Source organism: Oncorhynchus clarkii, unplaced genomic scaffold, assembly GCF_045791955.1.
Source record: "Oncorhynchus clarkii lewisi isolate Uvic-CL-2024 unplaced genomic scaffold, UVic_Ocla_1.0 unplaced_contig_9169_pilon_pilon, whole genome shotgun sequence".
Taxonomy (NCBI): Eukaryota; Metazoa; Chordata; class Actinopteri; order Salmoniformes; family Salmonidae; genus Oncorhynchus; species Oncorhynchus clarkii.
The window spans coordinates 3,866-26,581 of record NW_027259640.1 but is presented as its reverse complement, the minus strand read 5'-3'; the positions used below and the strand labels follow the sequence as shown (position 1 = coordinate 26,581).

Here is a 22,716-nt window from a genome sequence, read left to right as displayed (position 1 = left end):
AACAACAGACAGAGGAAAGAACGTTGAATGGTTTAGTGACAACAGAAAGAGGAAAGAACGTTGAGGGGTTTAGTGACAACAGAGGAAAGAACGTTGAATGGTTTAGTGACAGAGGAAAGAACGTTGAATGGTTTAGTGACAGAGGAAAGAACGTTGAATGGTTTATTGACAACAGAAAGAGGAAAGAACGTTGAGGGGTTTAGTGACAACAGAGGAAAGAACGTTGAATGGTTTAGTGACAACAGAGGAAAGAACGTTGAATGGTTTAGTGACAACAGAAAGAGGAAAGAACGTTGAGTGGTTTAGTGACAACAGAGGAAAGAACGTTGAATGGTTTAGTGACAACAGACAGAGGAAAGAACGTCGAATGGTTTAGTGACAGAGGAAAGAACGTTAAATGGTTTAGTGACAGAGGAAAGAACGTTGAATGGTTTAGTGACAAGAGACAGAAGAAAGAACGTTGAATGGTTTAGTGACAACAGACAGAGGAAAGAACGGTGAGGGTTTAGTGACAACAGACAGAGGAAAGAACGTTGAATGGTTTAGTGACAACAGACAGAGGAAAGAACGTTGAATGGTTTAGTAACAACAGACAGAGGAAAGAACGTTGAATGGTTTATTGACAACAGACAGAGGAAAGAACATTGAATGGTTTATTGACAACAGACAGGAAAGAACGTTGAATGGTTTAGTGACAACAGACAGAGGAAAGAACATTGAATGGTTTAGTGACAACAGACAGAGGAAAGAACGTTGAATGTTTTAGTGACAACAGACAGAGGAAAGAACGTTGAATGGTTTAGTGACAGAGGAAAGAACGTTAAATGGTTTAGTGACAACAGACAGAGGAAAGAACGTTGAATGGTTTAGTGACAACAGACAGAGGAAAGAACGTTGAATGGTTTAGTGGCAACAGACAGAGGAAAGAACGTTGAATGGTTTAGTGACAACAGACAGAGGAAAGAACGTTGAATGGTTTAGTGACAACAGACAGAAGAAAGAACGTTGAATGGTTTAGTGACAACAGACAGAGGGAAGAACGTTGAATGGTTTAGTGACAACAGACAGAGGAAAGAACGTTGAATGGTTTAGTGACAGAGGAAAGAACGTTAAATGGTTTAGTGACAACAGACAGAGGAAAGAACGTTGAGGGGTTTAGTGACAACAGACAGAGGAAAGAACGTTGAGGGGTTTAGTGACAACAGACAGAGGAAAGAACGTTGAGGGGTTTAGTGACAACAGACAGAGGAAAGAATGTTGAATGGTTTATTGACAACAGACAGAGGAAAGAACATTGAATGGTTTATTGACAACAGACAGGAAAGAACGTTGAATGGTTTAGTGACAACAGACAGAGGAAAGAACATTGAATGGTTTAGTGACAACAGACAGAGGAAAGAACGTTGAATGTTTTAGTGACAACAGACAGAGGAAAGAACGTTGAATGGTTTAGTGACAGAGGAAAGAACGTTAAATGGTTTAGTGACAACAGACAGAGGAAAGAACGTTGAATGGTTTAGTGACAACAGACAGAGGAAAGAACGTTGAATGGTTTAGTGGCAACAGACAGAGGAAAGAACGTTGAATGGTTTAGTGACAACAGACAGAAGAAAGAACGTTGAATGGTTTAGTGACAACAGACAGAGGGAAGAACGTTGAATGGTTTAGTGACAACAGACAGAGGAAAGAACGTTGAATGGTTTAGTGACAGAGGAAAGAACGTTGAATGGTTTAGTGACAGAGGAAAGAACGTTAAATGGTTTAGTGACAACAGACAGAGGAAAGAACGTTGAGGGGTTTAGTGACAACAGACAGAGGAAAGAACGTTGAGGGGTTTAGTGACAACAGACAGAGGAAATAAAGTTGAGGGGTTTAGTGACAACAGACAGAGGAAAGAAAGCTGAGGGGTTTAGTGACAACAGACAGAGGAAAGAAAGGTTAGGGGTTTAGCGACAACAGAGAGGAAAGAAAGGTGAGGGGTTTAGCGACAACAGACAGAGGAAAGAAAGGTGAGGGGTTTAGTGACAACAGACAGAAAGAAAGCTGAGGGGTTTAGTGACCACAGACAGTTAGAGGAAAGGGTTAACAAAGAGCAGGAAGGGGGGGGCAACACTCATGCAGGGTTTTGTTCCTGCCCTGCTCTAACAAACCTCATTCTACTAACCAGCAGTTCATCAGGAACTTGATGTGTTAGTGAAGTGTTGAAGCAAAGCCCTGCAGTATGTCTCACCAGCATCACCATCAATACCATCACTATCATCAATACCTTCATCAATACCATCAACCCTATCAACATCACCTCCGTCATCCATACCACCATCACTATCAACATCACCTCCATCATCCATACCATCATCACTATCATCAATACCATCATCACTATCATCCATACCATCATCACTATCATCAATACCATCATCAATACCATCATCACTATCATCAATACCATCATCACTATCAGCAAACCATCATCACTATCAGCAAACCATCATCACTATCATCAAACCATCATCACTATCAGCAATACCATCATCACTATCAGCAATACCATCATCACTATCATCCATACCATCATCACTATCATCCATACCATCATCACTATCAACATCACCTCCATCATCCATACCATCATCACTATCATCCATACCATCATCACTATCAACATCACCTCCATCATCCATACCATCATCACTATCATCCATACCATCATCAATACCATCATCACTATCAACATCACCTCCATCATCCATACCATCATCACTATCATCCATACCATCATCACTATCATCCATACCATCATCACTATCATCCATACCATCATCACTATCATCCATACCATCATCACTATCAACCATACCATCATCACTATCAACATCACCTCCATCATCCATACCATCATCACTATCATCCATACCATCATCAATACCATCATCACTATCAACATCACCTCCATCATCCATATCATCCATACCATCATCACTATCATCCATACCATCATCACTATCATCCATACCATCATCACTATCATCAATACCATCATCACTATCATCCATACCATCATCACTATCATCCATACCATCATCACTATCAACATCACCTCCATCATCCATACCATCATCACTATCATCCATACCATCATCAATACCATCATCACTATCAACATCACCATCATCACTATCAACATCACCATCATCACTATCAACATCACCATCATCACTATCAACAATACCATCATCACTATCAACATCACCTCCATCATCCATACCATCATCACTATCATCCATACCATCATCACTATCATCAATACCATCATCACTATCATCAATACCATCATCACTATCATCCATACCATCATCACTATCATCCATACCATCATCACTATCAACATCACCTCCATCATCCATACCATCATCACTATCATCCATACCATCATCACTATCATCAATACCATCATCACTATCATCAATACCATCATCTCTATCATCAATACCATCATCACTATCATCCATACCATCATCACTATCAACATCACCTCCATCATCACTATCATCCATACCATCATCAATACCATCATCACTATCAACATCACCATCATCACTATCAACATCACCATCATCACTATCAACATCACCATCATCACTATCAACAATACCATCATCACTATCAACATCACCTCCATCATCCATACCATCATCACTATCATCCATACCATCATCACTATCATCAATACCATCATCACTATCATCCATACCATCATCACTATCATCCATACCATCATCACTATCATCCATACCATCATCACTATCATCAATACCATCATCACTATCATCAATACCATCATCACTATCAACAATACCATCATCACTATCAACATCACAATCATCCATACCATCATCACCACCATCACTTTCATCAATATCATCATAACCAACACCACCATCAATACCATCATCAGCTATATATAGGTACCCCCCGTATATAGCCTTGTTTTTATTTTATTGTGTTGTGTTACTATTTTTCCTTCAGTTTATTTAGCACATTTTTTTCTTCCTTACTTTTAAAAAACTCGACATTGTTGGGAAATGCTATTAAGTAAGCATTTCACGGTAAGATCTACACCTGTTGTATTCGGCACATGCGACAAATACAATTACATTTTGATATGAAACACAAAATGTGGACGGAGTGCTTGACACAGTGAGAGGACTGTTGCTAGGTGATGGACACAGTGAAATGACTGTTGCTAGGTGATGGACACAGTGAGAAGACAGTTGCTTGGTGATGGACACAGTGAGAGGACTGTTGCTAGGTGATGGACTGATGTGGATGTGTGTTGCAGTGTTATGTGTCCCCTACCAGCTTTCTTGGGGGTGCGGGTGAAGGTTCCCTTGATGGTACGACAGTGAGAATTGTCCCCACCACACACTCCACACTTATCCTCCACCTTGTTGGAACCAATCTCTTTGTCGCAGCCAACTTTCTGGAAGACAGAACCACACAGAAAAGCAAGACCCGTCAAGTCTGTTTTTGGGAAATCAGGAGTGATATTTGTAACAAGCTTGAAGCTGTAGTTTAAACCCTTGATTAGCTAGTGGCAAAACATGACATTCAGTAAAGATGCAGACTAATTCTGAAGGAGAGACATTTTAAGCTGGTTCTTTCACTTCAAATACATGATTTTATCTTCAACATTAATCTGATACTCTGCTACCTTTTACCTGTAACCTTCTTGAGCATTCATATTTCAGAACATTCACTGTCAATGTTTGTCCAGAATATCACCACACTCTCCCCTAACACAATATCTTTGGGGGGCTCCAGAGGGGCGCAGCGGTTTAAGGCACTGCATCTCAGTGCAAGAGGTGTCACTGCAGTCCCTGATTCAAATCCAGGCTGCATCACATCCGGCCATGATTGGGAGTCCCATAGGGTGGCGCACAACTGGCCCGGTGTCGTTCCGGGTTTGGCCGAGGTAGGCCGTCATTGTAAATAAGAATTTGTTCTTAACTGACTTGCCTAGTTAAATAAAGGTTAAATTAAAAATAATAATACTAATAATAGTATCACAGAGTGGTAGTCAACTCAAGGCACTCCCCTGACAGATGCTGTAGGGTTAGGTTTGGGTTAGGTTAAGGCTAGGTTACTCACCTAACATTCTCCCCTGATATAGTTAGGTTAGGTTAAGATTAGGTTAGAGTTAGGTTACTCACCACACACTCTCCTCTGACACAAATGCTGTAGGGGTCTTTGTAGGAGCAGCGTGTCCCATCATGCACCAGCTGCTTCATGTACGCCACGTCAGCAGTCTCCTTCGACTGGCAGTACAGGTGGCACCTCTTATTGGCTGAAACACAGTACAGCTGACTTGGCAACTAAAACTCTCATAAACTTTTACAGATGCACTATTGAGAGCATCCTGTCGGGCTTTAAAAAAAAATAAAAACAGCTTTTATCTCAAGGCTATCAGACTGTTAAACAGCCATTACTAGCCGGCTGCAACCCGGTTACTCAACAATGCACCTTTGAGGCTGCTGCCATATTTACATAGACATAGAATCACTAGCCACTTTAATCATCTCATATGTATATACTGTATACTATTCTACTGTATTTTAGTCAATGCCACTCCGACATTGCTACATTTCTTAATTCTATTATTTTACGTTTAGATGTGTATTGTTGTGAATTGTTAGATACTACTCCACTTTTGGAGCTAGGAACACAAGCATTTCAATACACCCGTCATAAAATCTGCTAAATATGTGTATGTAACCAATCAAATTTGATTTGATGCAATCTAAATCAAGTTAAATAAAGGTTAAGTACAAATGAAACAAAATAAAAAGCATGTTGAGACACAGTGGTGCTCCGTGGCTGGCTAATAGGGCCCGTTGAGGAATACTGGTGCTCCGTGGCTAGCTAATAGGGCACGTTGAGGCACAGTGGTGCTCCGTGGCTGGCTAATAGGGCACGTTGAGGCACAGTGGTGTACCGTGGCTGGCTAATAGAGCCCATTGAGGAATACTGGTGCTCCGTGGCTAGCTAATAGGGCACGTTGAGGCACAGTGGTGCTCCGTGGCTGGCTAATAGGGCACGTTGAGGCACAGTGGTGCTCCGTGGCTGGCTAATAGGGCACGTTGAGGACCAGTGGTGCTCCTTGGCTGGCTAATAGGGCACGTTGAGGCACAATGGTGCTCCGTGGCTGGCTAATAGGGCCCGTTGAGGCACAGTGGTGCTCCGTGGCTGGCTAATAGGGCACGTTGAGGAATAATGGTGTTCCATGGCTAGCTAATAGGGCACGTTGAGGTACAGTGGTGCTCCAAGGCTGGCAAATAGGGCACGTTGAGGTACAGTGGTGCTCCATGACTGGCTAATAGGGCACGTTGAGGCACAGTGGTGCTCCATCGCTAGCAAATAGGGCATGTTGAGACACAGTGGTGCTCCATCACTGGCTAATAGGGCACGTTGAGGCACAGTGGTGCTCCATCACTGGCTAATAGGGCACGTTGAAGCACAGTGGTTCTCCATGGCTGGCTAATAGGGCACGTTGAGGCACAGTGGTGCTCCATCGCTGGCTAATAGGGCACGTTAAGGCACAGTGGTGCTCGTGGCTGGCTAGTAGGGCACGTTGAGGCCCAGTGGTGGTCCGTGGCTGGCTAATAGGGCACGTTGAGGCAAAGTGGTGCTCCATCGCTGGTTAATAGGGCACGTTGAGGAACAGTGGTGCTCCGTAGCTGGCTAATAGGGCACGTTGAGGCACAGTGGTGATCCATGGCAGACTAATAGGGCCCGTTGAGGCACAGTGGTGCTCCGTGGCTGGCAAATAGGGCACGTTGAGGCACAGTGGTGCTCCGTGGCTGGCTAAAAGGGCGCGTTGAGGTACAGTGGTGCTCCGTGGCTGGCTAATAGGGCACAGTGGTGCTCCGTGGCTGGCTAATAGGGCACGTTGAGGCACAGTGGTGCTCCGTGGCTGGCTAATAGGGCACAGTGGTGCTCCGTAACTGGCTAATAGGGCACATTGAGGAATAATGGTGTTCCATGGCTAGCTAATAGGGCACGTTGAGGTACAGTGGTGCTCCATCGCTAGCAAATAGGGCATGTTGAGACACAGTGGTGTTCCATCACTGGCTAATAGGGCACGTTGAGGCACAGTGGTGCTCCATCACTGGCTAATAGGGCACGTTGAGGCACAGTGGTGCTCCGTGGCTGGCTAATAGGGCCCGTTGAGGAATACTGGTGCTCCGTGGCTGGCTAATAGGGCCCGTTGAGGCACAGTGGTGCTCCGTGGCTGGCTAATAGGGCACGTTGAGGAATAATGGTGTTCCATGGCTAGCTAATAGGGCACGTTGAGGTACAGTGGTGCTACATGGCTGGCAAATAGGGCAAGTTGAGGTACAGTGGTGCTCCATGACTGGCTAATAGGGCACGTTGAGGCACAGTGGTGCTCCATGGCTGGCTAATAGGGCACGTTGAGGCACAGTGGTGCTCCATCGCTGGCTAATAGGGCACGTTGAGGAACAGTGGTGCTCCGTAGCTGGCTAATAGGGCACGTTGAGGCACAGTGGTGCTCCATGGCAGACTAATAGGGCACGTTGAGGCACAGTGGTGCTCCATGGCAGACTAATAGGGCCCGTTGAGGCACAGTGGTGCTCCGTGGCTGGCTAATAGGGCACGTTGAGGCACAGTGATGCTCCGTGGCTGGCTAATAGGGCGCGTTGAGGCACAGTGGTGCTCCGTGGCTGGCTAATAGGGCACAGTGGTGCTCCGTGGCTGGCTAATAGGGCACGTTGAGGCACAGTGGTGCTCCGTGGCTGGCTAATAGGGCACAGTGGTGCTTCGTGGCTGGCTAATAGGGCACGTTGAGGCACAGTGGTGCTCCGTGGCTGGCTAATAGGGCACGTTGAGGCACAGTGGTGCTCCGTGGCTGGCTAATAGGGCACGTTGAGGCACAGTGGTGCTCCGTGGCTGGCTAATAGGGCACGTTGAGGCACAGTGGTGGTCCGTGGCTGGCTAATATGGCGCGTTGAGGCACAGTGGTGGTCCGTGGCTGGCTAATAGGGCACGTTGAGGCACAGTGGTGCTCCGTGGCTGGCTAATAGGGCCCGTTGAGGAATACTGGTGCTCCGTGGCTAGCTAATAGGGAACGTTGAGGCACAGTGGTGCTCCGTGGCTGGCAAATAGGGCACGTTGAGGTACAGTGGTGCTCCATGACTGGCTAATAGGGCACGTTGAGGCACAGTGGTGCACCGTGGCTGGCTAATAGGGCACGTTGAGGCACAATGGTGCTCCGTGGCTGGCTAATAGAGCCCATTGAGGAATACTGGTGCTCCGTGGCTAGCTAATAGGGCACAGTGGTGCTCCGTGGCTGGCTAATAGGGCACGTTGAGGCACAATGGTGCTCCGTGGCTGGCTAATAGGGCCAGTTGAGGCACAGTGGTGCTCTGTGGCTGGCTAATAGGGCACGTTGAGGAATAATGGTGTTCAATGGCTAGCTAATAGGGCACGTTGAGGTACAGTGGTGCTCCATGGCTGGCAAATAGGGCACGTTGAGGTACAGTGGTGCTCCATGACTGGCTAATAGGGCACGTTGAGGCACAGTGGTGCTCCATCGCTAGCAAATAGGGCATGTTGAGACACAGTGGTGCTCCATCACTGGCTAATAGGGCACGTTGAGGCACAGTGGTGCTCCGTGGCTGGCTAATAGGGCACGTTGATGCACAGTGGTGCTCCAAGGTTAGCTAATAGGGCATGTTGAGGCACATTGGTGCTCGTGGCTGGCTAGTAGGGCACGTTGAGGCCCAGTGGTGCTCCATGGCTGGCTAATAGGGCACGTTGAGGCAAAGTGGTGCTCCATCGCTGGTTAATAAGGCACTTTGAGGAACAGTGGTGCTCCGTAGCTGGCTAATAGGGCACGTTGAGGCACAGTGGTGCTCCATGGCAGACTAATAGGGCACGTTGAGGCACAGTGGTGCTCCGTGGCTGGCTAATAGGGACCGTTGAGGCACAGTGGTGCTCCGTGGCTGGCTAATAGGGCACAGTGGTGCTCCGTGGCTGGCTAATAGGGCACGTTGAGGCATAGTGGTGCTCCGTGGCTGGCTAATAGGGCACGTTGAGGCACAGTGGTGCTCCGTGGCTGGCTAATAGGGCACGTTGAGGCACAGTGGTGGTCCGTGGCTGGCTAATAGGGCGCGTTGAGGCACAGTGGTGCTCCATGGCAGACTAATAGGGCCCGTTGAGGCACAGTGGTGCTCCGTGGCTGGCTAATAGGGACCGTTGAGGCACAGTGGTGCTCCGTGGCTGGCTAATAGGGCACAGTGGTGCTCCGTGGCTGGCTAATAGGGCACGTTGAGGCACAGTGGTGCTCCGTGGCTGGCTAATAGGGCACGTTGAGGCACAGTGGTGCTCCGTGGCTGGCTAATAGGGCACGTTGAGGCACAGTGGTGCTCCGTGGCTGGCTAATAGGGCACGTTGAGGAATAATGGTGTTCCATGGCTAGCTAATAGGGCACGTTGAGGTACAGTGGTGCTCCATGGATGGCAAATAGGGCACGTTGAGGTACAGTGGTGCTCCATCGCTAGCAAATAGGGCATGTTGAGACACAGTGGTGCTCCATCGCTGGCTAATAGGGCATGTTGAGGCACAGTGGTGCTCCAAGGTTGGCTAATAGGGCATGTTGAGGCACAGTGGTGCTCGTGGCTGGCTAGTAGGGCACGTTGAGGCCCAGTGGTGCTCCGTGGCTGGCTAATAGGGCACGTTGAGGCAAAGTGGTGCTCCATGGCAGACTAATAGGGCACGTTGAGGCACAGCGGTGCTCCGTGGCTGGCTAATAGGGCACAGTGGTGCTCCGTGGCTGGCTAATAGGGCACGTTGAGGCACATTGGTGCTCCGTGGCTGGCTAATAGGGCACGTTGAGGCACAGTGGTGCTCCGTGGCTGGCTAATAGGGCACGTTGAGGCACAGTGGTGCTCCGTGGCTGGCTAATAGGGCATGTTGAGGCACAGTGGTGCTCCGTGGCTGGCTAATAGGGCACGTTGAGGCACAGTGCTGCTCCGTGGCTGGCTAATAGGGCACGTTGATGAATAATGGTGTTCCATGGCTAGCTAATAGGGTACGTTGAGGTACAGTGGTGCTCCATGGCTGGCAAATAGGGCACGTTGAGGTACAGTGGTGCTCCATGACTTGCTAATAGGGCACGTTGAGGAATAATGGTGTTCCATGGCTAGCTAATAGGGCACGTTGAGGCACAGTGGTGCTCCATCGCTAGCTAATAGGGCATGTTGAGACACTGTGGTGCTCCATCACTGGCTAATAGGGCACGTTGAGGCACAGTGGTGCTCCATCACTGGCTAATAGGGCACGTTGAGGCACAGTGGTGCTCCATCGCTGGCTAATAGGGCACGTTGAGGCACAGTGGTGCTCCAAGGTTGGCTAATAGGGCATGTCGAGGCACAGTGGTGCTCGTGGCTGGCTAGTAGTGCCCGTTGAGGCCCAGTGGTGCTCCGTGGCTGGCTAATAGGGCACGTTGAGGCAAAGTGGTGCTCCATCGCTGGTTAATAGGGCACGTTGATGAACAGTGGTGCTCCATCACTGGCTAATAGGGCACGTTGAGGCACAGTGGTGCTCCATGGCAAGCAAAAAAAAAAAAGTGTTCTCCTATAGGGATAGCTGAAGAACCCTTTTGCAATGCTTTTTTCTAACAGTGAATACACTACTCACAGTCAGGGTGCTCATAGGGCAGCCAATGGTGTTTGGTGTTCTGGAACTCAAAGTGGGAGTTGCGTAGCTGGCACTGCTGGGCCCTGAAGTCCTCAAAGTGTTTGGGGCAGTCCTCCGTGTTACACAGCTGGTACTCATAATTCACCCCGGGACAGTCCCCACCGCCGTTAGAGGGGCTGAGGAGAGGGGAGAAACATACACTATCAACATTATACATTTTCTAAATTACACAAACATATCTACTATCTGGTAGTGCAGGGGTACTCAAATACTATTTGAGAAAGTTCAGTCACACAAATGTCCTGTGTGTGTGTGGTAAAAGGTCCGGATGGATATTGTCATTTATCAAAAAAAAAACACCGCACGGCCCGTGCCGACCCCAAACTGTTCACACCGCTTCTACACTTTTTGCCATGGGCCGAGAGAACATTTTGAAGTATTAAAGCTATTTTCCTGCAATTCAACACATTTTGCCAGGTTAAATCAAATCCAATTGTATTGCCATGTCTTATGTGTGTTCATATGATACCTGGGTGACTCAACAAAATCAATGGCGGCTTCCTAGGGGTCGAGGCCCCTGGGCACATAATCTGGCCATGATATTTACAAGATTTAGATAGGCTAACCAGCTAAAATGTGCTAAAACGTACCTACCTAGCTTACTTACCTACTTACCTACCTACCTAGCTAACGTGCTAGATTGTTTACAAATAACTCTAACATGGCTGGGCATTTTTTTAAATTAACTTTTGTTGAGAACAATTGAGAACAAGTTCTCATTTACAACTGTGACCTAGCCAAGAAAAAGCAAAGCAGTTCGACCCATACAACAGAGTTACACATGGAATAAACAAACTTACAGTCAATAATACAGAAGAAAAAGTCTATATACAGTGTGTGCAAATGAGGTAGGATAAGGGAGGTAAGGCAATAAATAGGCCATGGTGGCAAAGTAATTACAATATATCAAATAAACACTGGAATGGTAGATATGCAGAAGATGAATGTGCAAGTAGAGATACTGGGGTGCAAAGGAGCAAGATAAATAAATAAACACAGTATGGGGATCAGGGAGTTGGATGGGCTGTTTACAGATGGGCTATGTACAGGTGCAGTGATCTGTGAGCTGCTGGTGCTTATTGCTAGTGAGGGAGATATGAGTCTCCAGTTTTAGTGATTTTTGCAGTTCGTTCCAGTCATTGGCAGCAGAGAACTGGAAGGAAAGGCGACCAAAGGAAGAATTGGCTGTGGGTGTGACCAGTGAGATATACCTGCTGGAGCGCATGCTACGGGTGGGTGCTGCTATGGTGACCAGCGAGCTGAGATAAGGCGGGATTTTACCTAGCAGAGACTTGTAGATTACTTGGAGCCAGTGGGCTTGGCGACGAGTATGAAGCGAGGGCCAGCCAACAAGAGCGTACAGGTCGCAGTGGTGGGTAGTATATGGGGCTTTGGTGACAAAACGGATGGCACTGTGATATACTGCATCCAATTAATTGAGTAGAGTGTTGGAGGCTATTTTGTAAATGACATCGCCGAAGTCGAGGATTGGTAGGATGGTCAGTTTTATAATGGTATGTTTGGCAGCATGAGTGAAGGATGCTTTGTTGCGAAAAAGGAAGCCGAGTCTAGATTTAACTTTGGATAGGAGATGCTTAATGTGAGTCTGGAAGGAGAGTTTACAGTCTAGCCAGACACTTAGGTATTTGTAGTTCACATATTCTAAGTCAGAACCGTCCAGAGTAGTGATGCTGGACGGGCGGGTAGGTGCGGACAGCGATCGTTTGAAGAGCATGCATTTAGTTTTACTTGCATTTAAGAGCAGTTGGAGGCCATGGAAGGAGAGTTGTATGGCATTGAAGCTCGTCTGGAGGTTTGGTAACACGGTGTCAAAAGAAGGGCCAGAGTTATACAGAATGGTGTTGTCTGTGTAGAGGTAGATCAGAGAATCACCAGCAGCAAGAGCGACATCATTGATGTATACTGAGAAGAGAGTCGGCCCGAGAATTTAACCCTGTGGCACCCCCATAGACACTGCCAGAGGTCCGGACAACAGGCCCTCCGATTTGACACACTGAACTCTATCAGAGAAGTAGTTGGTGAACCAGGCAAGGCAGTCATTTGAGAAATTTAGGCTGGTGAGTCTGCCGATAAGAATGTGGTGATTGACAGAGTCGAAAGCATTGGCCAGGTCGATGAATACGGCTGCACAGTAATGTCTCTTATCGATGGTGGTTATGATATCGTTTAGGACCTTTAGTGTGGCTGAGGTGCACGCATGACCAGCTCTGAAACCAGATTACATAGCGGAGAAGGTACGGTGGGATTCGAAATGGTCGGTAATCTGTTTGTTAACTTGGCTTTCGAAGACCTTAGAAAGGCAGGGTAGGATAGATATAGGTCTGTAGAAAAGTGGGTCTAGAGTGTCTCCCCCTTAGAAGATGGTTTGACCGAGGCAGCATTCCTATCTTTGTGAATCTCAGACGATACGATAGAGAGGTTGAACAGGTTAGTGATAGGGGTTGCAACAATTTCGGCAGATAATTTTAGAAAGAGAGGGTCCAGATTATCTGGCCCGGCTGATTTGTCGGTGTCCAGATTTTGCAGCTCTTTCAGAACATCAGCTGTCTGTATTTGGGTGAAGGAGAAATGGGGGAGGCTTGGGCGAGTTGTTGTGGGGAGTGGAGGGCTGGTGATCGGAGTAGGGGTAGCCAGGTGGAAAGCATAGCGAGCCGTAGAAAAATGCTTCTTGAAATTCTCAATTACAGTGGATTTATCGGTGGTGACAGTGTTTCCTAGCCTCAGTGCAGTGGGCAGCTAGGAGGAGGTGCACGTATTCTCCATGGAGTTTACAGTGTCCCAGAACTTTTTTGAGTTTGTGCTACAGGATGCAAATTTCTGCTTGAAAAAGCTAGCCTTAGCTTTCCTAACTGCCTGTGTATATTGGTTCCTGATTTCCCTGAAAAGAGACATATCACGGGGGCTATTCGATGCTAATGCAGTACGCCACAGGATTTTTTTGTGCTGGTCAAGGGCAGTCAAGTCAGGAGTGAACCAGGGGCTATATCTGTTCTTAGTTCTATATTTTTTGAACGGGGCATGGTTATTTAATATGGTGAGGAAAGCACTTTTAAAGAACAACCAGGCATCCTCTACTGAAGGGATGAGGTCAATATCCTTCCAGGATACCCAGGCCAGGTCGATTAGAAAGGCCTGCTCGCTGAGGTATTTTAGGGAGCGCTTGACAGTGATGACGGGTGGTCGTTTGACCGCGGACCCATTACGGATGCAGGCAATGAGGCAGTGATCGCTGAGATCCTGTTTGAAGACAGCAGAGGCGTATTTGGAGGGCGAGTTAGTTAGGATGATCTTGTCATGACGTTGCCCTCTTTGGGTACAGCGAGCACCATCCCCCCTCTCTCTATACTCCCTACACCAGGCTCTGTTAGGCAGGTCATAAATTCCTGAAGGAGATTCTCTCCTCATGGCCAGAGTATAAGAGAGTGAGTTTTCATAGAGAGAACAAATGAATTTTTTCCACCTCACAGAACTTGAGAACTGAACAATATTCATGTTCTGGAGAATGTATAAAAGGTTGGTGACGTAGCCAGCTACGAACTGGTCCAATTGGTACAATTTTGTGAAACTCATGAGAGACAATACAGCCACATTACCATAACCCTGTTTATACAAGAATCTCAGTTATGAGGCTTACATCTAATTGTTGTATAAAATGAATGAGTAAAGATGAAACTATTTGTGAAATGATGTGATGCTTTGTAATGATGTTAATGTGAGAGAATTGTATTTCTGTTTAAAGTTTCACTAAGTCCTTGGCACGCCCCCAGGGGCACAGACAGGACCTGGCGTCATAAAACCCCCACCTTGGGAATTTATCTTTAGACCAAGCTTACCTCAATTACGAGAGGGCTAAGGTTTGAGACCAGACCAGTACCTCATCACAAAGGGAGATTGCTGAATCTTTTAACCATACCACGTGGTTAAACTCTTAGACTATCGATAACGACAAAATAAGAACAAATCTTTGATACTAATTACTAGTCTGAAGCTAGGAATTCGGTATCATAATTCATTAATAAGAAGACTAAATGATTAGATATTAAAATATCTGAAAGTTATATTAGGAAAATGATAACTTTGTAATCTGAATATTTAATTACAGTTACATGATTAAGTAGTTTAATCACGTAATAATAATTACAGAGAATTTTTGATAAGGATTTATCTTCAGTTTAATGATGCCAAAGACACAACAATAGCTATGAGGGTGCCCATGTTTACAGATTCCATGATAATTTGTGTGAGATTGAGGGCATCTAGCTTAGATTGTAGAACGGCCGGGGAGCATATCCCAGTTTAGGTCACCAAACAGCACGACATCTGAAAATAGATGGTGGGGAATCAATTCACATATGGTGTCCAGGGCACAGCTGGGGGCTGAGGGGGGTCTATAACAAGTGGCAACAGTGGGAGACTTGTTTCTGGAAAGGTGTATTTTTAAAAGTAGAAGCTCGAACTGTTTGTGCACAGACCTGGATAGTAAGACAGACCTCTGCAGGCTAACTCCGCCCCCTTTGGCAGTTCTATCTTGACGGAAAATGTTAGTAGTAGTTGGGGATGGAAATTGGTCGGGAGAGCTAAGACAACAAGGGGTAAACGGTGATGAATAGAGAGGGTCAGTTAGGTACACAGGACCTGAGTTCGAGGCTGGGGATGACAGATAAACAAAATGAGATACAGTATTAATGAACAGACCAGAAGGCATCAGCTGTATGGCTGAGTGATCATAGGGTCCAATGAGCAGCAATAGGTGAGTCAGGGAGCCATTCAGTATTCGCTACTACGCTAGGCGAGTGAGAGACACGGCATTCAGAAAGCTAGCGGGCCGGGGCTAGCAGATGGGTCTTCAGCGACATCGCAACGGAAAAGCCTGTTGAAACCACATCGGACGATTACGTCGGCAGACCAGTTGTGATGGATCGGCGGAGCTCCGTGTCGACAATAAAGGGTCCAGGCCAAATGGCAAAAGAGGTATTGTAGCCCAAGAAATAGCTGGTATACTCTGTTGGCTGGCCGGGAGATGGGCCTAGCTCAAGGCTAGCTCAAGGCTAACTGGTGCTTGCTTTGGAACAAGAGGCGTTATCCCAAAATAGCCACTCAGTTACAGCTAGCTAGCTGCGATGATCCGGTGTAATGGTCCAGAGATTGCGGCAGGAATCCGGTGACGTGGTATAGAAAAGCAGTCTGATATGCTCTGGGTTGATATTGCGCTGTACATACTGGCAGGTAATTGTCCGAGCTAAAGGTGAAGACCGCTAGTAGCGCCTAACAATGACTAGTAGCTAGTTTGCTGGCTAGAGGTTCCAGTTATGAGGCATAAAAAAATAGCAGATCCATACCACATTGGGTGAGGCGGGTTGCAGGAAAGTATATTTAGTTCCTAGATGGAAAGTGAGATTAAAATATATACGAAAAATAATGAAAAACAGACTATTTACAGACTATTAACACGTGACAAGACAAACACATTTCCGACTGCTATGCCATGTTGGAATCGCCATCTTGTTCTCAGATTAGCTTTGTTAAAATCCCCAGCTACATTAAATGCAGCCACGGAATATATGGTTTCCAGTTTGCATAAAGTCCAGTGAAGTTCCTTGATGGCCGTCTTGGTATCAGCATGCGGGGGGATTTTCATGGCTGTGACGATTACCGAGCAGAGTTCTCTTGGGAGGTAAAACGGTCAGCATTTTATTGTGAGGAATTCTAGATCAGGTGAACAAAAGGACTTGAGTTCTGGTATGTTCTTACAATTATACCATGAGTCGTTAATCATGAAAGACACACCCCGTCCTTTTTCTTACCAGAGAGACTGAAAATCCCGTTGGCTGTACGGACTCCGACAGCATGTCCCCAGCTAGCCATGTCTCCGTGAAACAGAATATGTTACAATCCTGGAAATCTCTTCGGAAAGCAATTTTGTCGACTTTGTTATCTAGGGACTGGACATTAGCTGTGAGTAGTGTGCGCGCATCCGAAGCCTCACTAGAAGACCGCTCCGGCTCCCTCTCCTCCGGCGGCGTTGTTTCTGGTGGCCTCTGGAATCAGTTCAAATGCCCTGGGAGGTGCAGACTAAGGATCTGCTTTGGGAAAGTCGTATTCCTGGTTGTAGTGCTGGTAAATTGACGTCTCGCTGATATCCAATAGTTCTCCCCGGCTGTATGTAACAACACTTAAAGTTTTCTGGGCTAACAATGTAAGAAAGAAAATAAAAAATAAAATAAAAACTGCACAGTTTCCTAAGGACTAGAAGCAAAGCTGCCATCTCTATTGGCACCATCTTGCTTGGAAATAGTGAGATGGGGCCGATAGATATGGCATGTGTTATATCTGGTATAATTCTCCTGTCTTATCTGGTGTCCTGTGTGAATTTAAGTACAATCCCTCTAATTCCCTCGCTCTCGCTATGGGAGAGGTTTAGAGGGTTAGAGTTAGTAATTGCATTTTTATTTTACCTTTATTTAACAAGGCAAGTCAGTTAATTAAGAACAAATTCTTATTTTCAATGACAGCCTAGGAACAGTGTGTTAACTGCATTGTTCTAACCATTAGGCTACCTGCTGCTCCAGTCAGTAATTAGGGCGAGTGTGGTGCTATGGGAGGGGTTAGGAGGAGTGTGGTGCTATGGGAGGGGTTAGGAGGAGTGTGGTGCTATGGGAGGGGTTAGGAGGAGTGTGGTGCTATGGGAGGAGTTAGGAGGAGTGTGGTGCTATGGGAGGGGTTAGGAGGAGTGTGGTGCTATGGGAGGGGTTAGGAGGAGTGTGGTGCTATGGGAGGAGTTAGGAGGAGTGTGGTGCTATGGGAGGTTTTAGGAGGAGTGTGGTGCTATGGGAGGGGTTAGGAGGAGTGTGGTGCTATGGGAGGGGTTAGGAGGAGTGTGGTGCTATGGGAGGGGTTAGGAGGAGTGTGGTGCTATGGGAGGGGTTAGGAGGAGTGTGGTGCTATGGGAGGGGTTAGGAGGAGTGTGGTGCTATGGGAGGGGTTAGTAGTTAGGGGGAGTGTGGTGCTATGGGAGGGGTTAGTAGTTAGGGGGAGTGTGGTGCTATGGGAGGGGTTAGTAGTTAGGGGGAGTGTGGTGCTATGGGAGGGGTTAGTAGTTAGGGGGAGTGTGGTGCTATGGGAGGGGTTAGTAGTTAGGGGGAGTGTGGTACTATGGGAGGGGTTAGTAGTTAGGGTGAGTGTGGTACTATGGGAGGGGTTAGTAGTTAGGGGGAGTGTGGTGCTATGGGAGGGGTTAGTAGTTAGGGGGAGTGTGGTACTATGGGAGGGGTTAGTAGTTAGGGTGAGTGTGGTACTATGGGAGGAGTTAGGAGGAGTGTGGTGCTATGGGAGGGGGTAGGAGGAGTGTGGTGCTATGGGAGGGGTTAGGAGGAGTGTGGTGCTATGGGAGGTTTTAGGAGGAGTGTGGTGCTATGGGAGGGGTTAGGAGGAGTGTGGTGCTATGGGAGGGGTTAGGAGGAGTGTGGTGCTATGGGAGGGGTTAGGCGGTGTGTGGTGCTATGGGAGGGGTTAGGAGGAGTGTGGTGCTATGGGAGGGGTTAGGAGGAGTGTGGTGCTATGGGAGGGGTTAGTAGTTAGGGGGAGTGAGGTGCTATGGGAGGGGTTAGTAGTTAGGGGGAGTGTGGTGCTATGGGAGGGGTTAGTAGTTAGGGGGAGTGTGGTGCTATGGGAGGGGTTAGTAGTTAGGGGGAGTGTGGTGCTATGGGAGGGGTTAGTAGTTAGGGGGAGTGTGGTACTATGGGAGGGGTTAGTAGTTAGGGTGAGTGTGGTACTATGGGAGGGGTTAGTAGTTAGGGGGAGTGTGGTGCTATGGGAGGGGTTAGTAGTTAGGGGGAGTGTGGTACTATGGGAGGGGTTAGTAGTTAGGGTGAGTGTGGTACTATGGGAGGAGTTAGGAGGAGTGTGGTGCTATGGGAGGAGTTAGGAGGAGTGTGGTGCTATGGGAGGAGTTAGGAGGAGTGTGGTGCTATGGGAGGAGTTAGGAGGAGTGTGGTGCTATGGGAGGTTTTAGGAGGAGTGTGGTGCTATGGGAGGGGTTAGGAGGAGTGTGGTGCTATGGGAGGGGTTAGGAGGAGTGTGATGCTATGGGAGGGGTTAGGAGCAGTGTGGTGCTATGGGAGGGGTTAGGAGGAGTGTGGTGCTATGGGAGGGGTTAGGAGGAGTGTGGTGCTATGGGAGGGGTTAGGAGGAGTGTGGTGCTATGGGAGGGATTAGGATGAGTGTGGTGCTATGGGAGGGGTTAGTAGTTAGGGGGCGTGTGGTGCTATGGGAGGGGTTAGTAGTTAGAAGGAGTGTGGTGCTATGGGAGGGGTTAGTAGTTAGGGGGAGTGTGGTGCTATGGGAGGGGTTAGTAGTTAGGGGGAGTGTGGTGCTATGGGAGGGGTTAGTAGTTAGGGGGAGTGTGGTACTATGGGAGGGGTTAGTAGTTAGGGTGAGTGTGATACTATGGGAGGAGTTAGGAGGAGTGTGGTGCTATGGGAGGGGTTAGGAGGAGTGTGGTGCTATGGGAGGGGTTAGGAGGAGTGTGGTGCTATGGGAGGGGTTAGGAGGAGTGTGGTGCTATGGGAGGGGTTAGGAGGAGTGTGGTGCTATGGGAGGGGTTAGGAGGAGTGTGGTGCTATGGGAGGGGTTAGTAGTTAAGGGGAGTGTGGTGATATGGGAGGGGTTAGGAGGAGTGTGGTGCTATGGGAGGGGTTAGGAGTTAGGAGGAGTGTGGTGATATGGGAGGGGTTAGGAGTTAGGAGGAGTGTGGTGCTATAGGAGGGGTTAGGAGTTAGGAGGAGCGTGGTGCTATGGGAGGGGTTAGCAGTTAGGGGGAGTGTGGTGATATGGGAGGGGTTAGGAGGAGTGTGGTGCTATGGGAGGGGTTAGGAGGAGTGTGGTGCTATGGGAGGAGTTAGGAGGAGTGTGGTGCTATGGGAGGGGTTAGTAGTTAGGGGGAGTGTGGTGCTATGGGAGGGGTTAGGAGGAGTGTGGTGCTATGGGAGGGGTTACGAGTTAGGAGGAGTGTGGTGCTATGGGAGGGGTTAGTAGTTAGGGGGAGTGTTGTGCTATGGGAGGGGTTAGTAGTTAGTGGGAGTGTGGTGCTATGGGAGGGGTTAGGAGGTGTGTGGTGCTATGGGAGGGGTAAGGGGGAGTGTGGTGCTATGGGAGGGGTTAGGAGGGGTGTGCTATGGGAGGGGTTAGGAGGAGTGTGGTGCTATGGGAGGGGTTATGAGTTAGGAGGAGTGTGGTGCTATGGGAGGAGTTAGGGGGAGTGTGGTGCTATGGGAGGGGTTAGGAGGAGTGTGGTGCTAGGGGAGCGGTTAGGAGGAGTGTGGTGCTATGGGAGGGGTTAGGAGGAGTGTGGTGCTATGGGAGCGGTTAGGAGGAGTGTGGTGCTATGGGAGGGGTTAGGAGCTTGGGGGAACGTGTGCCGGGTCTTACACTGGGTTGTTGCACTGGCGAGTTCTGAAGCGAACCCCGGTCCCACAGGAGCGGGAACAGGAACCATATTTCGTCCAAGAGCCCCAGGAGCCATCCTGCGTCACCTGGTTGACATTCTTCCACATGCAGTGACCTTTATAGCACCACTATAGAGGAGACAAAGGACAGTCAGACAGACACAACAACAAGCTGAGCTAATGGTTACGTAGTCATGCATAGTTTAGGAGGAGTTCTCACCTTCCCAGGAGCACACTCAGTACCATCCAGAGGAGGGCCTTTTTTGGTCTTGCAGAAGTATGGGTTGTCAGGGTGACTGCACCACAGCTGCTTACATGGGTCAAATGTGCGAAACTGAAAGAAGAAGAAGAATACATTTTAAAACGGTGTCTGTGGTTTACTGGGTTGGAGTTCCAATGGAACGATTGACAGGAGATGTTCAGGAAGCCAGTCAGCCAGCTGCAGTATGGCATATCATTATCTACATACCTAATCCCCATATTGTTTTTATTTACTTTTTCGCTCTTTTGCACACCAGTATCACTACTTGCACATCATCATCTGCTCATCTATCACTCCAGTGTTAATTTGCTAAATTGTAATTATTTTGCTACTATGGCCTATTTATTGCCTTACCTCCTCACGCCATTTCCACACACTGTATAGAGATCGTTTTTTTGTATTGTGTTATTGACTGTACGTTTGTTTATTCCATGTGTAACTCTGTGTTGTTGTTTGTGTCGCACTGCTTTGCTTTATCTTGGCCAGCTAGCAGTTGTAAATGAGAACTTGTTCTCAACTGGCCTACCTGGTTAATATAAAGGTGAAATAAAAAAACTATTTTAAAAAATGTATGTGTATGGCTGAATGCATTTGATATTTTATTAGGATCCCCATTAGGAGACAGCTAGTCTTACTGGGGTCCAACACATATATCGAAAAATACATTACAGACAAAATACTTCCATTTAAAAACATGAACATGTAGTGTGTGTGTGCATCTATCAGTTACACATACATGTCAGTAGATACACACAACAAGTAGGTCACATGTCAGTACACACACACACAACAAGTAGGTCACATGTCAGTACACACACACACAACAAGTAGGTCACATGTCAGTACACACACACACACAACAAGTAGGTCACATGTCAGTACACACACACACACAACAAGTAGGTCACATGTCAGTACACACACACACACACACAACAAGTAGGTCACATGTCAGTACACACACACACAACAAGTAGGTCACATGTCAGTACACACACACACACACACAACAAGTAGGTCACATGTCAGTACACACACACACACAACAAGTAGGTCACATGTCAGTACACACACACACACAACAAGTAGGTCACATGTCAGTACACACACAACAAGTAGGTCACATGTCAGTACACACACAACAAGTAGGTCACATGTCAGTACACACACACACAACAAGTAGGTCACATGTCAGTACACACACACACACAACAAGTAGGTCACATGTCAGTACACACACACAACCAGTAGGTCACATGTCAGTACAGACACACAACAAGTAGGTCACATGTCAGTACACACACACAACAAGTAGGTCACATGTCAGTACACACACACAACAAGTAGGCCACATGTCAGTACATACACACAACAAGTAGGCCACATGTCAGTACACACACACAACAAGTAGGTCACATGTCAGTACACACACACAACCAGTAGGTCACATGTCAGTACAGACACACAACAAGTAGGTCACATGTCAGTACATACACACAACAAGTAGGGCCAAATGTCAGTACAGACACACAACAAGTAGGTCACATGTCAGTACACACACACAACAAGTAGGTCACATGTCAGTACACACACACAACCAGTAGGTCACATGTCAGTACACACACACAACCAGTAGGTCACATGTCAGTACAGACACACAACAAGTAGGTCACATGTCAGTACACACACACAACAAGTAGGCCACATGTCAGTACATACACACAACATGTATGTCACGTCAGTACATTGGGCCGAGATTGCTGTACAACATTATAACACATTCAGTCTGTACAAACAGGCTCTCAAAGTGCTTGATAGGAAGCCCAACAGCAATCATCACTGTTACATCCTCAGAAAGTATGAGCTCCTGAGTTGGAAAAATCTTGAGCAATACACCGACGCATGTCTTGTATTCAAGATCCTAAATGGCCTGGCTCCCCCGCCACTCAATACTTTAGTTAAACAGAAAACCCAAAGTCATGGCAGCTGATCCACAAGGTCTGCCATGAGAGGTGACTGTATAGTTCCCTTAAGGAAAAGCAACTTTAGTCAATCTGCTTTCTCTGCGAGAGCTTCCCGTGTCTGGAACACATTGCCATCAGACACACAAAACTGCGTCACCTATCACACCTTCACAAAAAACATAGTTTTAATTACTTAGCTCCATGGTCCTGGAATTCTCTCCTGAACATTTTAACATTTGATGATCTAGTT

General features: G+C 47.3%; 1 protein-coding gene across 1 annotated transcript; it reads right to left on the bottom strand.

Moving 5' to 3' along the window:
* Positions 1 to 4,214: 4,214 nt before the first annotated feature.
* On the bottom strand, positions 4,215 to 20,574 carry LOC139400586 (A disintegrin and metalloproteinase with thrombospondin motifs 3-like; the record flags this gene model as incomplete). Its single annotated transcript, XM_071145355.1, has 5 exons — positions 4,215 to 4,480; positions 5,211 to 5,344; positions 10,717 to 10,892; positions 20,224 to 20,369; positions 20,461 to 20,574. Coding segments are annotated over 5 exons (807 nt in total), but the record flags the coding sequence as incomplete, so codon positions are not given.
* Between the last annotated feature and the right edge of the window lie 2,142 nt (positions 20,575 to 22,716).